The sequence below is a fragment of the Diospyros lotus genome, chromosome 3 (assembly GCF_014633365.1).
Source record: "Diospyros lotus cultivar Yz01 chromosome 3, ASM1463336v1, whole genome shotgun sequence".
NCBI classification, from domain to species: Eukaryota; Viridiplantae; Streptophyta; class Magnoliopsida; order Ericales; family Ebenaceae; genus Diospyros; species Diospyros lotus.
Genome location: NC_068340.1, coordinates 28,425,010 through 28,442,540, shown reverse-complemented (window position 1 = coordinate 28,442,540; position 17,531 = coordinate 28,425,010). Strand labels below are relative to the sequence as shown.

Sequence of the window (17,531 nt, the reverse complement as noted above, 5' to 3'; positions counted from 1 at the left end):
AAACACTGTATTGCATTTTCCATGTCTGAGTAAAGACTTTGGACGTCATCCCATACTTCTTTTGTTGTTTTACAAAACAGATAGGTCCTTTCTATCTTTGGCTTCATGGAATCCCACTTTCCCTTTGCCTTTCATAACCAACATGACCAATTGGGACCATTCTTGAAAATTGGTTCCATTGAGTTTATGTTGAGTGATTCGAAGGGTGTGGTGATCTAACGAAATAGGGGCAGAAGTTGGGAGTATAGATCGAGAGGTTGTAGGGCAAATAGTTGAGGATGCACTAGTTGGTGAAGAACTAGCCATCTTGAAGCAGTTTGGTGTGTGAAAAAGAGTATGCAGATTACCGAAAACTGGGCTCTGATACTAACAACAACAACAACAACAACAACAACAACATATCCAGCCTTTATCCCACTATGTGGGGTCGGCTACATAAATTCTAGACTTCCATGATACTATGAGCGAATTTAGAGAATTTGGGCATTAATACCCTCTAAGTAATAGGGTTGTAAAATACCAACTGCTACACTCCTATTCTCAGTTACAAGGTTGCTTTATATACAGCAATTCTACTTATCTTTTATCTAAATTTTAGGAGATTTAAAATACAAAAACAACAGATAAGGAGAGAATTTTTCTCCTACTTATTAGGCTTAGCTGTTATCTTTATCTTCTTTCATTTAGCCTCATCTTCTTCCTTCTTTTTCGGATATCTTCAACCTGATCTGCTTCCTCTTCTTCGGTTTTATCTCCTTCCCACTGAGACTTCTTCCTCAACAATAAGAATTAGGATTCTGATGTAGAATAGAGGAAGGAAAAGAAGTTGAAGTAAAAGGAGATGAGGAGGAGAAGAAAGAAGCACAAAGAATAAGGAAGTTCCAGCTGGATAAGAAAGATACATGGAATTAGAAGAATGAAGGAACAATGGAGAAAGAAAAAAAGGAAGAAGATGAAGGTAAGAGGAAGAGAGAACTAAAAACTCTTCAAAATTTTAACTTTTAGCTGTGAGGCTTTACAGGTAAAAACCTCTCTCACTTGCATTGAGTGCAACCGTTTTATGCCTACAACAGATATCTGGGTTACAGATACAGAAAGTACTGGCCTTTTTAACTGTTTGTGGTCATCGTTTCCTCTACTACTTGTAGTTCTTCTGATTCATATCTTTGTTGGTTTTCTGTAGGCACATCAGAATGTTTTCTGCCAATTGGTTGATTTGATTGGTATCACTTCCATCATGGAGGTTAGAAACAAAGAGTTCAAATTTTGTTTTACCTTGTTTCTCTAACATTTTGCATGAAATTTGTGTATTTAACATAAATATTGGATTTTGATTTGCTGTTGTGATCCTGGTTACTGATGAACGCTTTACACAGGTTCTGATTCGACTTCTAGGCCCTGACGATCATATTTATCCCAATTCGATGGATGTGATGCAGTGGTTGGCTGATAGCAATTTACTAGAAATGATTGTAGATAAACTCACTCCATCTGTAAGTGGAAAAATTGAAATAGAAGTTTTCATTTTTTGTTAATATTATTCTTTTTAGCTAATGGATTTTGTTAACCTGGAATGCATTGTTAAAATTAGTATTAGTTTCATGTTATGTTTCTGGCTAATTTAACATCTGTTTCCTACATCTATGTTTTGATGCCTCACTATTCATTGCCTTATCAGTGTCTTTATCAAGTAATAGATTTCTTGGCATTTTCTGGTTTGAATGTTCTTTGCCCCACCCTTGGGAAAGAACCTTTATGCATATATAGAAAATTGAGCCTTTGTAAAGCTTAATCCCCTTCAGATTGAGTCAAACAAGGAGATGCTGCTCTAGTAGTGTTGGTAAAATTGGCATGGCTCAATGAGGGTTCAGACACTTTGTGGTTTTTTCAAGTTGATTATTGTGCTACTTAGTTTACTCATTTTGTGATATCTCATAAGTCATTTATCCACAATTATGATTTTGACATTGCGGCCATGTTTTGGCATGAAGATGAAGTTTCAAGTACTGTCACCTTTATGGTTCACAATTGATGTTTATGTTTGAGTGGTTGCTCGGTATAGTTTGTCCATTAATGGTGTCTTTTGGTCCATTAGGTTTACATATTTTCGACAATTCATCTGATTACTTTCTTAAAATGGAACAGAATCCTTCGGAAGTCCATGCTAATGCATCAGAAACTTTGTGTGCTATAACTCGTAATGCATCGTCGCCTCTTGCTGCTAAACTTTCTAGCCCAAGGTTTGTAACCTCTTGGTTTTCTATCTCCTTTTATCTTGTTTCACATCTCTTGTTTGGCTTCTTTTAATAGAAACCTGCCAAATGATTTTGATATTTTTGTCTTTGCAGTTTCGTGGAAAGGATATTTGATAATGCACTTAAAGACTCCAATTCAAAATCAGGACTTGTACACTCATTATCATTGTGTATTTCGTTGCTGGATCCAAAGAGATCAAGTCTTCCTTTAATTCAAACCATCCAAGGTCAACACATCCATGAATCTCATACTCCTGCTAATCCTGATACTGTCAGTGCAATGCTGCCCAAACTCGGTATGTTTGTAATACGTGTATTACTTTATATGTCTCTTATAATGTTGATATTTGTGCAACCATATTCCCATAGATTTGTTTCCTCGACATACGTCCATGCCTAGAAAATGAAGGTCCCAGTTGTAGCTTGATCACAGATGGGATGCTTATTCCTTTGTCATAAATACCAATATTTTTTGTCTTTCTTTGTTCTTTTCTTTGGTCTTTTCTGACCTGAAACCAAGTCTTTTGAGATTGGCTTTTGCTTTTGTTCAATGTCGTCGTATCATGAGCTTGTATATTTTGATGGAACATCTGCTTTTTATTGATGTGAACTGGAAGTGAAAACTGCAGAATGTTATACTAAGTTGTTTCTATTTGCTTGCTATTCATTCTGATGTGACTACAACGATATGCTTGTTGGGGACATTGGTGGCATTCTCCTGTTCTGTTAATGGTTTTTGGATGTTGGATAAAACGTTGTTACCCAGCCATTTTTGTGAGAAGAAATTAGAATATATAAAAGACCCCTCAATAATGATTTCTGTACTTCTGTGTTGATTGTTTCTTTAGCTGTATTATGTGTTTCTTCTTGTACTTTACCCATATGTGATTCTTTTTACCTTGGCTTTATGGTTCATCGCACATTTTCACAATGCAATATTCTGTTTTCTTTGTATACACTTACCCTCTATTCTCATTCTATTCTCTTGGCCTCTCTTTGACTTATTTCCTGACTTATGCCCACTGTTAAAGAAAGGAAACCACGGGAGACTATACAACAACAATCACATGTACTAATCCCAGCCATATGAATTCTTAACCATGGGAAACTATATTTATGGTACTAGATCTTGGTGTAAGACATTTAAAGAGATCCTCTATTCCCCTCAAGTGTAGCATTTGACAACAAAAGGATCCTCATTGTGCAATATGTATCTTGGATGAAGATGTGTGTAGCTGATCGAGCGAGCACAACCATTCTTGTCATCAGTGAGATATGGCTCAGCTAGGGGTATGCGACATGCCATCATAGACCTCCCTGCATATCTCCTCCATCGATTGGTAAAGCATGTCAACAGTATTACTAAACAATCAGAACTTGCACACCACAAGAAAAACCTGCCCAGCCTGAGAGTTGATAACCTTCCCAAAGACGCTTGTATATGGCCTATGCCCTATGCTATGATTGATGGTCCTCCTGCTATAAACTATTCAATGATGATGCTGTTTTGCTGTATTTTCCTGTAACCTCTCTTTCTTGTTATTCAAATTCTATGATATATAAAGGAAAATGATCTATTCTTGCTGATGAATTGAGTTTGGGTAATTTACTGGTGGAATCATTAGTAAGGTAATTTATTACAGATTTGCTGGAGTGTGGGGGAACTGAGTCTCCTTCTTGGATGGGGCAGTTTCAGGAATGGACTGACTGCTGTGTTATTTTCTATTGAAATGACTTTGCTTGGCAAGCAATTTGGTTAAAGAATATGTCAATTACAAGCCCTAATCTCAGCTATATGTATTCCTAACCATGGTAGACTTGTATTTGTGGTATTAAGTTTTGGTATAAGACACATTTAAAGAGATCCTCTATTCTCTACAAGAGTAGCACTTGGCAACAAAGAGAGCCTCATTGTGTGTTGTGTATCTTGGACAGGGATGGGATGGTATGAACTCAGCAATCTGTAGCAATTATGAGATGGTGCTGAAAGCCCTTGCCTTATAGTTTTATTTAGTTTTTACATGAACCCTATTAGCTTTCATCTACATTAAGCAAGGAAAAAGACCACGTGCGCTCAAAGCTTTGACTTGAGTCCTTACTTCTCCAAATGATACCCAACACAAAATGCTACCCTTGTGGAAAAACCCATAAGATTTGGTTTCAGGAATTTGAAAACAAGGTAATAAGAACCCAGTACAGATATAGAAATGCATATGGCAATTGTCATGGATATGGACATGGTTTATGGAAATTTGGAAAAAAAAGAGTGGAAAATCCAATAAGATTTGGTTTCGAGAATATGAAAAGAAAGTAATAAGAGCTGATACAGATATAGAAATGCATGTGGCAATTGTCATGGATATGGACATGGTTTATGGAAATTTGGAAAAAATGAGGATACAGATATTGTTGAGACATGGTAAAAGGAGAATGTGTATGTATATATATTTGTATTTTTAAACACGTAATGTTTATGAAGAGGGTGAGCATTGGTAACAACGGGAAGTCTATTCTTTTGTGACTAGGTCACAATTTCAAGTTGTAGAAACAACCTCATTGCAAAACAAGTGTAAGACCATGTATAAAAATGACCTCAACACTCGTAAAGTAGGAAACCTGATGCATTGCAGTGTTATTAAAGGCTTGCTTAGGCACAAGGTGCACCTTTGGAGCCTGGAATGCTCCCAGGCAGGCGCAGACCAGCCAGGCCTGCCTAGGCCCACCAGTCCCTTAGGCGCAACCTTGGGCTTAGGCACGCTTGGCTTTTTTTTAAAACATTTTTTAGGGTTTATATTTACTGTTTATTACTTTATTTAATTTTTTATTGTTTAGAGTTTATATTTATTGCTGTAACTTTTTAAAAAATTAACCATATCTGACAGAATCTTAATGGGAAAATGAAACTTTTGAGATTCCAATTGAATTTGAACTTGATGAAGATGGAGAGGGATATGATGTGAAAGAAAAGGATCTAACGATGAAAATATGGAAATGTTTGATCTTGATGATGATGATGATTTTTATATTATTTAAAATGCATAATTAGTTAATCTTAAGTAGGATTTAAGACTTATAAATTGTTTAAGATTTAATTTAAGTTGAGTTAAAGACTTCTAAATTGTATCTTTTGGCCTTTTTTATTGTTCTTTTCATTATATGTATATATATGCCAACAATATATTTTAAAATTTCTTATTAAGTTAACTTTTGTGATGCTTATATGCGAGTCGCTGAAATATGATGAGATGTGCTTTGCTGAAATTTATAGATACATAACTTGTTTTAATATTTTTTTTAATCAGTATATGTTAAATTTTTTAATTTTCTTGATAACATGCTTGTGAATATGTTATTGGGAGTTAGGACTTATGTTATGCCTTATTCTTCAACTAGAAAATATATATATATATATATATATTTCCGTCAACATGCGGCTAGTATCCACCAGGTGTGCGTTTGCAGTCTTTAATATCACTGATGCATTGAGGATGCCTTTTTAATACCGAAAAACACTAAAAATAATGAAAATGACCATTAATAAGAAATGATTATCATTCAATCTATAATACTGGTGATATATAAAAAAATAAAAAAATAAAATTTATTAAGGTGAAATTATCATTAAATCTTTGATGGTGATATAATAAATATTATTTAATTCAACACTACCAAGTCTCAATTCCATTAGGTGGTCTCAGCTTCTAACTTTCGGATCATCTCTAACTACAACTTCTGCAAGGCTATTATATCTCTTGTCATGACTTGAGGGTTTTCCACCAAGTGTTTTTTCCCCAATATCTTTCCCCCTGAGCTTTTTTACAGATTCATCAATTAGTTTGTCTTGCATTAACTATCTTAAATTTATCTTGCCCAGGTGATTTTTAATGGATGTTATTTTAATTTCATTATGGATAATTTTATTTCTACCTTTGTTTTTTAGACAGTTGCACGACTGATATAACATTCTTAGTGTATTACTGTCATATTTTGTGCATATTGGTACTTAATTGCCAACTTTTTGTGTTGTAGAATAGAGGTACCCGCATAGCCATTTAATGTTACTTTTAGCATTAAATGTATTTTATAATTGCATAAAATATTAGAAACATTTATCCACTTTCACCATCATGCTTTAATTCTATAAGTAACATTCTTATTTTTCTTGTTACCTGTCAAGTTGTGAACCACTGATGAAAATTGATACCACTGTCTTATAAGTGATATGATTTTGAATCCCCAATGATGTATTCATTATCTGCTAGTTTGGCATTTTTGGGTAAATTATTTGTTTTGTTATGCCTCATTTGTCTCCATACGATTGCATCTCACATGCAGGTGACTTGCTGATGCTGCTGAGTGTCTCATCTGATGAGAAGATTTTGCCTACTACATATGGTGAACTAAGGCCTCCTCTTGGGAAGCACCGCCTCAAGGTTGGTGTCCCAATTCCAATTTTATGTCTATTTTCTTTCCTTATAGAAGTATGTCCATCCTGTATGCTAAACTTGATGAGAGTTGACTAGTTTACCTTACTATGGGTGTGATCCCTTCTTGTATGGCTGGCCTAAGTTATTGGACTTCTTGTCACCATGCTGAACCTTTTGTTTTTATTTTTACTTTTCTCTTTCCATGGACTTATTCTGAACTTTTGCATGGACTACATGTAGATTGTTGAATTCATCGCTGTGCTACTCAAAACTGGCAATGAACTTGCTGAGCAGGAATTAGTTAGCTCAGGGACAATTCAAAGAACTCTTGATCTATTCTTTGAGTAAGTTGTTATGGGTTTGCAATATGTACGGTTAAAGAATCAGAAATGGCTTGCTTTTTATCTTGGATCCCATATAATTTTTTTTAGCTTTTGCTAAACATGCATTTTATTTACATCATTGTTATTTATTTATTTTTTATGCAGGTACCCATTTAACAACATGTTGCATCATCATGTGGAGAGCATTATATTTTCATGCTTAGAGAGCAAGAATAATACAAAAATTGTCGATCATCTCTTCCAAGAATGTGATTTAATAGGAAAAATTCTACAAACAGATAAACACCCCATTCTTTCCAGGGACCTAAATCAGGTATTTGCTAATGCTATTTGTATACAGTTAGTACACAAGAAATTAGTAGTACATTTACAAGGGATTAGTGACATTTCTTCACAAAAATATGAACACTTATTCACAAGTGTTCATAATTTGAAAATTTTAGCTGATAATTTTGTGAAGACAATAACTTTGTAAAGAAATGCCACTAATCCCCTGCAAATGTACTACTAATTTCTTGAGTGTACAAAATGGCATTTCTGATGAAAGAATTCTTTGTATAGAATTTCCATGCCTTGTTAGTATATTCCTGGAGAGTTGCATGATTCTTGCATTCTCAATTTCCACTGGTGATTAGAGTTAACTTGATGCAAACTAGTACTAGATTCAGCTTAAATTGTCTATAATAATTTTTCTTGAGATTGCACGTGATCTTGTTTATGCCTCAATTATGCAGCCAACTTTACCTGCTGATGGGAAATGGACACCACGAGCAGGAAACCTGGGGCACATTACAAGAATTTCTAATAAGCTTGCTCAACTGGAGACCAGTGATAACTGCATTCAGGCATTTCTTCAGGTGGGTTATGGGCTAGACCAGTTTTGTTTTATGTACCTGTTATTTTGATTTTTGTTTGCATTTTACGTGTGATAGTACAATAAGTAACCATTTAATAATTGATTGTTATTAAGACAATTTTCCAGACAATCATTTTTGGTTAACAGATCGAGGAACAAAAGTTCTGCATATTCATAGCTCTTAGAAATGCAGTTTAAGAGTTAATGAAGCAATGTCATTTAATTTCTTCAAGACACATTCATGTCTTGGTGGTGCCTGATGGGGAAGGAAAGGAGCTGAATTTTCTTGTGTTGGCTGAACAATGCAATTAAACTTCAGTTTGGTTTGTTGAATGGATGACATTTCTTTTGACAAGGCATGCAATCTCACTGGTGCTTTTTCAGGAAAATAGCGAATGGTATAATTGGCAAACCACTGTTTTACAAGAGCGTAACATATTGGAAAATGTCTACCGATGGGTTTGTGGGTATGTTTCTTGCTAATATGCTTGTCTTTGTATCATTGTGCTTCAATACAGAGTGTGATTAGTATTATGTGCCAATGGTAAAAGATGATGCTTCTTGCTCTGGCAAAACTAAACTTGGTACTATTATTTTCTCCAAATTAGTTGGTGTTTATTACCCACTTGTATCATAAAATGGACCAAGAGGATGGGGAGGATATGGCAAGGTTCACTATTAAAATTCTGATATTCACATATAATTGATCCAGATAAATCCACGGGGACAACAGGAGTGCTTATTCTTGTTTTGCTGCCCCCAGGACTATTGGCTTGTTTGATAGTAATTATATTTCTTTCTTTTTCTGAGTTTTTTTTTTTTTTTTAAATATATGCAGACGCCCAACAACATTTCAAGACAGGACAAGGGATAGTGATGAGGATGATCTTCATGACAGGGATTACGATGTAGCAGCTTTAGCAAACAATCTAAGCCAAGCATTTAGATATAATATATATGATAACAACAATGCAGAAGTGGTATTAGTTGATGCACACTACATGTTAATTCTTAAAATGCCCCTTTTATTTATTTTTGCTGATGGGCTCTTTCATTTGTTACAGAGCAATGGGGGTCTTGGTAGAGATGATGAGGTAATAGTTCTAGAGTTGTCTGTCTGTTTTCACCCATTCAAACAAGTGATGATCTTCTTTCTGATTTGATGTAAAATGGAGTGTGGTAACATGAGTTGGAATTATTTAATTAGGGTCCAGACACTTCTCATGTGAACTATTTCCCTGCCCATCAGTATATTTGTTATTACCATTTTATTTGTTTTTTTAATATATGAAAATGCAGGACGTCTACTTTGATGATGAATCTGCCGAAGTTGTGATATCATCCCTCAGGCTGGGTGATGACCAAGTTAGGTTAGTTTTCTGGCATTTTCTTGTATGGTTGGGTCCAGGAATGGAGTCTTAATTGGCTGACAAGTAGCTTGTGTGCAACAATATTATTTGCATATGACTATCCCCTGGAAAGTAGTTTCCTTCACCAGACATCTTGATTTCTTAAGAGGATACACCACGTGCAATATTTGGTGGGAAATTTGTCATAGTTTAATCTGCAGTCCTTGTATGGATTTCTCATGTGTCCTTGTACTTTGGGCATAGACTGAATTTGAGCTGAAACCAAGTCCCATCAAGCCCATCCGTTTGTTTTAAGTGTCTAAGCTAATCAACATTCTGGGGATTTATCTTTTTGTTTCCTTTTCCCTCCATAATATCACAGTGGTTACTGAAATATGAAGTGAATATTTTTGGAATATTCGTGCTGCACAGTTTTGCAGGATTTTGCTTAACCTACATGTCAATATTGGGATAAAAACAGGTTTAGTTAATACAACATTTGGCATTTGTGCTATTTGAGAGACTACCACCTCTATATTATTGGCTTTGAATTAGATCTTGAAATTGGGCTTTGCTTGGTGTTATGTGCAATTATTCATACTTTTAGACTAAATTTTCTCTCCTATGTTGCTGCAGTTTATTCACAAATTCCAACTGGTTTGCTTTCCAAGAGGACAGAAATGGTAGTGATGCTCCTGTGAGCACATCCCCCACTGAGATGATGGATGAGATCAGCTTGAATGGAACCTCTGGCCGTGGTAATAGCAGTGATGATGAGGTGGTGGTTGGTGAAGATGAGGAGTTATCTGAAAGCAGGAGGTCTATGAATGGTACACTGGGATCCAATACAAGCGTCTTGAATGGATTTGGTGGAAACAATTCCTTGAGTGGTGGACAGATGGTCCCAGACAATGAGAGAGCAAGTGGTTCTGGTGATATGGGATTCTTCCAATTTGAGACACCATACGAGGACCCATTTGGAGATAGGCCTTTGCCTGAGTGGGTGGGATGGGGGGAGCCGTCAGATCTTCAAGTCAGTGGATCAACTGTGAATCCGTTTGAAGATCCTGTTGACTCCAGTGTTGATCTTGCAGATCCAGCTGAGGCGGAGGCAAAGGAAAAAGCAGAGGCTTCTACTGTCACTTCTCCAAGTGGAGAAGCCATGAAAAATGGGGCCCCAGTTGTGGCAGACTCGAGTAATGGATCATTAGGATCTGATCCTAGTCCGAGAACTGCTGCAGTTCCGTCTTTGTTCGAAGATGATGTTGAATTTGTTGGAGTGGAGATGGAAGGCACTGAAAAGGCAATGGAACAGGCTCTCAAGGAGGGCATTGTTGGGGAAGCAGGACCTTTGAAGAGGAACATTGCCTCCAAGATGGCTGAGAAGGAAAATGCAGAGGAGAGTGGATCAGGAGTAAAGGAGTTCAATGATGCTAACTATTGGAGGGTTGATCACGAGGTTACTGTTCTGGAGTAATGATCTGTATTTGCAGTATTTGGATGAAACGAGCAGGGAAGAATGCCATCTTTCTGTTGGCCGAGGTAGTCTTGCTGCAGTAGATATGTACAGGTATATTTTGGTTTCGAGTTGGGAATAGGTGGTAATGGCAGGTTATGTTCTCTTATTACTCTTTTACTCTTAATTGTTATGCTAGATTGTTTATTATTCAAGCTCATGGCTTCTTACTGTTGCTGATCTTTATGGACTTCTCAAATCCCTACCTCTTTCAAGTAGAGATGCGGGCGTTCAGTGCGCGCGGGAGCCATGATGGTCCTTCAGTTTTCTTTTTGACCTTACCAATTCTTTTTCGCCCTCTCTTACTCGTGCAATAAGTACATTAGAAGTTTACAACTTATATATGTAGAGTAAGAATGGCCAGAAAGTGTATGAACATGGAACTGCCCAGAAATTGTGCTGTATAACTTGGCAGACTGTATTTTTGTATGATATATTGCTAGGCAGGAGACGCGGGACACACTGGTGCAATGGAGGCCTGAAACAGGACCGGTGCACGATGTATTATCCCAGCCCCATAACATTGCCTCAAGCTGGGCTGACAATGTCCCCTACTATATATTCATTAGGCCCTACTCACCTGACAAGGCATACACAAGCCCAACACTGGCCCATTGTTGGCCTAACATCAGCCCATCAACTCAGTCGCCCAAGCCAACCCAAATTGTGAGACGAAATCCCAGGAATCTGATACGGGCTTCAAATCCCGTCAAGCAGCCCGGGCTGAATCAAGCCCACCACACGTCACCCCGTTATAGCCCAGTACAGTGCTTTGAGTTTCAAATCATGGCCAGCAGCCCATTGTCAGCCCAACTTGGGCCCAAAACCATGTCAAGATTCTAGTAGGCCAGACAAAGGGCTCCACATGTCGGCCCACTGTGGCACAGTGCAGGCATGTTAGAAGTCTGGGCTGCAGCCTAATTTTGGCCCAATGTCAAATAAACCTCGTTATAGGTGGGACACTGCAGCCTAGTATTGGGCCTCTGAACTTTGGCCCAATAACAAGTCGAACCCCTAATAGGCCAGACACTGCCCATCCGTAGCCGAGAGGAACCGTTCAAACAGTAATTCACGCCATGATTGAATGTATCAGTCATGTTTAGTGAGAGAATAGAGATTTAAGACAGTTGAGAGACAATGCGGCTCAACTATTCGCCCCACAGTTTCGTAAACAAAAAGCCCTAACATTGCGGCAAAATTCAGCATAGATTAACACTTATTTAAGATGTGACCAATCTTGCTTGCAACTTATTTTCTAAGAAAATGCAATATTAAGTCCCCGATCCGCAGACAAAGCAAGAAAAGCACCAAGAGGAAAGGAACTAAAACTCTAAAAGAAAGAAAAGGTAAATCACGCAGAAACCTTGCAAAGGGTAACTCCAACTGGAAATGCATCAGCGCCAGAACATAAATGGACAGCCATAATCCTTATATTTTCTGTCCCTTTCATGTAAATACCTGATTTTATCTCCCGCTTGGAGAAAACCGAAAGGTACAAGACGCTGCTAACGAGGAGTATATACGGGGGATGGTCCCTGCCTGTCCTGCAATCATGAATCATCACAAGAAGTCACCAAGAAAGTACATGCCATTTGTACAAGACAGCTTAAGTGTGGGCCAAAGAGTGGAAATTTTGACCTCCACAGACGCAGTGCAAGAGGAGTAACGTGAGGGTAGAAATTCGAATCTCATTGGCATCCTAAAAAGAATGTCAGAGAAAAACAACATGAAAACGCTGAAATGGTTGATGTTAAAATAAGGCTAATTCTATTTGCAACTACAGAATTTGCTTTTCGTAATCATTCTAATTAAAATATTTAATTTTACTATTTATAACCATATTTATTTCTTTTTACAGCCATTTACATGTCAAATATACTTTTCACACACTCAACTCTCAAAAATTACGCTCGCGTATCAAACCCTATTCTTCTTCTCCTCCTCCTCCTCCTTCTCCTTCTTCTTCTTCTTCTTCTTCTTCTTCTTCTGTGACAGCGCCGCCGACTTAGTCTCCTCTTCTTCTTTTGTGACAGCGTCGCCGACTTAGTCTCTTCTTCTTCTTCTTTTGTGACAGTGCCACCGACTTAGCCTTGCCCATTTTACCTGCCTCATCCAACCTGTTGGAGTCCCCCAAATCACATAAACAGGTAAACATTTTGCCTTTTACTTTGAATTCATACTGTTCGGCCGACAGGGTTACCGTCCGAACTTGAGCGTTCAGGGATTGGGTTCCCCCGAACCTTGAGATTCGGGGGAACCTGCACCCCCGAATCTCAGTGTTCGGGGGAAGCCCCACCCCCCGAACAACGAGTTTCGGGGGGTTGGGGCTCCCCCGAACCCCGTTGTTCGGGGGGGGGGGGGGAACTGAGATTCGGGGGGTTGGGGGTTCCCCGAACCTCGTTGTTTGGGGAACCCCAACCCCCCGAAACTTGCCTAATTAATTTTTTAATTAATGTTAATTTTTAATTAATCTTGTATTTTAGAAAATATTAATAATTTGTCTGTTATATTGTATAGATATGGTACGCGGCAAAAGAAATGAAGCAGAACGAGCTCTTCCTTCTTTCTCTCGACAGCATCCCACTGCATCAAGGAGAAGGAGAAGAGTGGAGGGTACTAGTGAGCCACTAGATGTATCAAAGGCAGTAGATCCATCTCTTTCAGAGCCATATGCCTCACCATCTGTTGCCGTTGTTGCTGATGCTACTGAGGCTAGTCAGCAAGAGCAACCATCCGATCATGATGATATTTCTGTTGGACCATTACCTGGAGGCCTTGAGGATCCATCCATTCTGAAAAGCTTTAAAAATCACGTTGCGTTTGCAATATGGTTAGGAGAGGTAAGTTATATTTATTTTTTTGTTACATCAATGTTATTATTATAATTGAAATAATTAAATATTTTATTATTTTAATAGGAAAGAGGTGTATTAAAATGTAGAAGTCATGGATTAAAAATTCCCGAATGCCCATTAAATAATCAACGTGTTCGTGATATCGTTATGGCCTCTAGTTTATCACCTTTGATAGATTGCACGTATCGTTTTATAAATCCTACGATTGTGTCAGCATTTATAGAAAGATGGCAGCCAGAGACGAATACATTTCATTTACCATTTGGAGAGCTGAGTATAACATTATATGATGTGTCGTCTATTTTGAAGATTCCAGTCACTGAAAGGCCTGTATCTATCCCTTATCATTTGAGTGGTAATGAAGCTCGTGATTTATTATCTAGTTTACTTGGGATTTCAATAGATATAGCAGCCCAACAGATAGCAGAAAATAGAGGACCATTTCTAAAGTTAGATTGGTTGAGAAAAACATTCATGCATGTACCAGATTCAGTTTCCAACGAAGAAATCCAATATGTCAGTAGAGCATATTTGTTATTTTTATTAGGCTATAGCTTATTTGTAGATAAGAGCGGTACATTAATTTCAGTGGTCTATTTGACATTGTTGGATGATTTGAGTATGATTGGTAGTTATGCATGGAGAGCTGCATGCCTAACATATTTATATAGACAGCTCGGCATTGCGAGTAGACGAGAGGTGAAGAGCATCAGTAGATATCTTACGTTATTTGAGGTAATTATTTTAATTTCATAACTCTATGTTCTGTATGTACATATATTTAACATATATTAATAATTATTTATATGAAATTTACAGGCATTGGTATATGAACATTTTCAATTTAGTAGAAATAAATACAATTTGTTATATAATAAGGAACAACCACGGGCTCTTCGTTGGTTACCTGTTTGTGATAATGATACTTTACAATCTGTGAAGGAGCAGATTGATGATTTATCATCAGACGAGATATTTTATTTTCGTGTTATGATTTTATAAATTAATTAATATATTTTAAAATTAATGTTTACATTAAAAAAACACTTGTAGGTAATTTGGATGCCGTATTGGAGGGCTCGTGCACATCACCCATTACCAGAGATTACATTTTTCTCGGGTTGTTTGAAATGTGAAAGTATTATCGAACCATATCATCCTGAGAAGGTATTACGACAGTTTGGATATGTACAAACTATTCCTCCACCTCCATTATCACCTATTGAAGCTAAGCAGGGTGCAGGTACGGCATCATATCGAGTAATATATGAATTTATTGACGATAGTTGGAATCGGTGGGAAATTCATTTATTACCACCATATCGACGCGGTAGACCTTGTGAATTTCCATGGCACTTTACATATGAATACTTACCGTAGTATGGATCTATTACTCATGCATTGATACAAAATCCTGAACGTAGATCAGGGTTCGATAGAGGTGGCAAAGATCTAATTAGTCTTGTTGAAGCAGTAAGATTTTAAGTTTATGTTTAAGTTATTATTGAATATAGTTTATTTAAATCAAAAAAAATAATATATATATTTTTTTTCAGCGTAATCGTGTTGCATTACGTGCTCTCCATCTTACCATGTCAAGTGTAGAACCCGTATCCTCAGATGCATGGAGAGAGACGTGTATCCACGTAAACCGTATTCTATCATCTTCTACAAGCTTCAATCCATCGCCCTCGTGTGATGCTGCCGAACCCTCCACATCTCGTACTTCTCAACCCCCAATCAAGATGAACAAGACTAATTCAAGCACGATGAGTAAGTCTAATTCAAGCAGGAGCAGGATGTAACATTGAATCAATTAATTATTTTTATTAGTACTTTTATTGGCTGTATTTTTAAAATGGATCAAGTTATTTAAGTGATTTGTAATAATATTTTATTGTTAGTTTTAATTTAATGTAATTTTATTTAATTTTTCTTTCTCTTTTATATTTAACTAAAAAAGTTAAATTTTAAGCAATTGAAGACAAAAAACAAAAGAAAATATGAATTTTGATGTAACTTTTAAAAAAATTTAAGAAAACTAAAATTAAAACAACTCAAAAAAATTATAAATATAAATGTTGATTTAACTTTTAAAATTACTAAAATTAAAGCAACTAAACAAATTAAAAGTAAAGAAATATAAATTTAATATAATGTAACTTAAAAAATATAAATTTAATATACTTAAAAATGCTGGCAAAGAGGTACCGAAGCGCAGAGTTCGGGAATCACTCAAATTTCAGAATCTCTGGGTTCGGTGATTGGGGATGGCCCCGAATCCTTAACTTCGAGATTTTCAAATACTTTCAAATTTATGAGTTCGGTGATTGAGAATTTTCTCGAACCCTCAAGTTCGGAATTTACAAATTCTCCCGAATCTCTAGATTCGATGATTGAGGATGACCCCGAACCTCTAAGTTCGGGAATGCTGGGGGTTCCCGAATCACAAGATTCGGATATATTGACTCCCCCGAATATTGAGGTTCGGGAGAGTTTTAATTTAATTTTATGTTGAAATTAAAGCAATTGAAAAGAAATTAAAACAAAAGGAATATAAATTTTGATGTAATTTCAAAAAAATTAAATAAACTAAATTAAAGCAACTGAAAAAAAAATTATAACTAAACAAATATTAATTTTGATATAACTTTAAAAAAAACTTAACAAACTAAAATTAAAATATTAAAATTAAAGAAATATAAATAAAATATGAATTTTGATGTAACTTAAAACAACTCATGTTACATTATTTTGTTAAAGAAAATAATGTATTTTTATTTTTTACTATTAAAAAATAAAAAGATATTTACATGACGGACTCAGATTAGGGATGGCCTCTCCCGAATCTCTGGATTCGGTCATTTGAGATGTTCCCGAATCCTCAAGTTCGGAAAATATAAATCTTCTCGAATTTCTGGGTTCGGTGATTTGGAATTTTCCCGAACCCCTAAGTTCAGAAAATATAAATCTCCCCGAATCTCTAGATTCGGTGATTGGGGATGTCCCTGAACCCCCAAGTTCAGGATATATAAATCATCCCGAATCTCTAGCTTCGGTGATTAGAGATAGCCCCGAACTCTGAGTTTAGAAAATCCTCCCGAATTTCTGCCTTCGGTGATTGGAGATATCCCCGAACCCCTAAGTTCGGAGATTCTGAGCGTCCCCGAATCCCAGGGTTCGGACGTCACAAATCTCCCAATTTTTTGTACTAAAAAAACTAAAATTTAAATAATTGGAGAATAATTAAAACAAAATAAATATAAATTTTGCTGTAACTTTAAATAATATTTAAAAAACCTAAATTAAAGTAACTGAAAACATATCAATGGTGCTTGCATACAAATCACATTTTATAAAAACATCACATATTTAATACACAATAACAACTATAACTAATACAATTATAATTTTATAAAAATAAAACTTGATAAAAAAATTACCACACAATTTTCTTATCCATCACTTAAATCAATAACATTACATTCATATTTTTATCATCTATCACTTAAATCAATAATATCTTTAATTGCCACATTTTTGTCAATCATAGACAAAAATGCTTCAATTCTAGCTATATATGGTGTTTCCCATTCTCGTGCACTATCAGCTCGATATGTATGCCACTTGAGTGCAACTGGAGGTATTGACGAGTTTGGTTTAAGAAACATCTGAAAAATAATAATAACATGTATTGTTAATAACAATCTAATAACTATATAATAATCCAAATACATAACATAATAACAAATAAGAATATCTAAACAAAATGACAATCATTCACAAAACCAATACTAATAATTCTGTGTTGTAGTGATGGAGGAGGTACTGATCTCAACGGAAGATGGGTAGGACATTGAAGTCTAGACAAATGGATCAAGACCACATTATACTTTGAAGCGATCAAATGTCCCATGTCAGGTAATGTC

The 17,531-nt window shown here is 36.2% G+C and overlaps 2 protein-coding genes across 4 annotated transcripts in view; both read left to right on the top strand.

The window, feature by feature from the left end:
- LOC127796751 (uncharacterized) overlaps window positions 1-10,929 on the top strand; it is a 33,140-nt gene extending 22,211 nt beyond the window's left edge. Inside the window, exons 7-19 of the mRNA XM_052329113.1 lie at window positions 1,184-1,243; window positions 1,377-1,493; window positions 2,146-2,240; window positions 2,349-2,551; window positions 6,591-6,688; window positions 6,923-7,026; window positions 7,171-7,339; window positions 7,761-7,883; window positions 8,267-8,349; window positions 8,721-8,862; window positions 8,947-8,976; window positions 9,182-9,252; window positions 9,868-10,929. Of these exons, the coding sequence (XP_052185073.1) occupies window positions 1,184-1,243; window positions 1,377-1,493; window positions 2,146-2,240; window positions 2,349-2,551; window positions 6,591-6,688; window positions 6,923-7,026; window positions 7,171-7,339; window positions 7,761-7,883; window positions 8,267-8,349; window positions 8,721-8,862; window positions 8,947-8,976; window positions 9,182-9,252; window positions 9,868-10,708 (2,136 nt within the window). The 3' untranslated portion in view covers window positions 10,709-10,929. The remainder of the gene's footprint in view (window positions 1-1,183; window positions 1,244-1,376; window positions 1,494-2,145; window positions 2,241-2,348; window positions 2,552-6,590; window positions 6,689-6,922; window positions 7,027-7,170; window positions 7,340-7,760; window positions 7,884-8,266; window positions 8,350-8,720; window positions 8,863-8,946; window positions 8,977-9,181; window positions 9,253-9,867) is intronic.
- Window positions 10,930-12,802: 1,873 nt separating this feature from the next.
- On the top strand, window positions 12,803-15,457 carry LOC127796750 (uncharacterized). 3 transcript variants are annotated; one of them, XR_008022076.1, is made up of 5 exons: window positions 12,803-12,894; window positions 13,265-13,587; window positions 14,656-14,769; window positions 14,846-15,075; window positions 15,159-15,457. XR_008022076.1 is itself a non-coding variant. In XM_052329112.1 (3 exons), exons 2-3 carry the CDS (start codon window positions 13,267-13,269, stop codon window positions 14,980-14,982), a joined length of 648 nt encoding a protein of 215 aa, XP_052185072.1. In that variant the 5' UTR covers window positions 12,803-12,894; window positions 13,265-13,266; the 3' UTR covers window positions 14,983-15,457. The 3 variants fall into 3 exon arrangements, 1 of the variants encoding a protein (XP_052185072.1); XR_008022075.1 differs by having other exon boundaries at window positions 14,656-15,075; XM_052329112.1 differs by having other exon boundaries at window positions 14,656-15,457.
- Window positions 15,458-17,531: the final 2,074 nt, after the last annotated feature.

Coding starts and splice junctions, on each gene's coding strand:
- LOC127796750 (XM_052329112.1), top strand. CDS start 13,267: ATGGTACGCGGCAAAAGAAATGAAGCAGAACGAGCTCTTCCTTCTTTC. Junction 13,588..14,655: donor TTGCAATATGGTTAGGAGAG/GTAAGTTATATT, acceptor AAACACTTGTAG/GTAATTTGGATGCCGTATTG.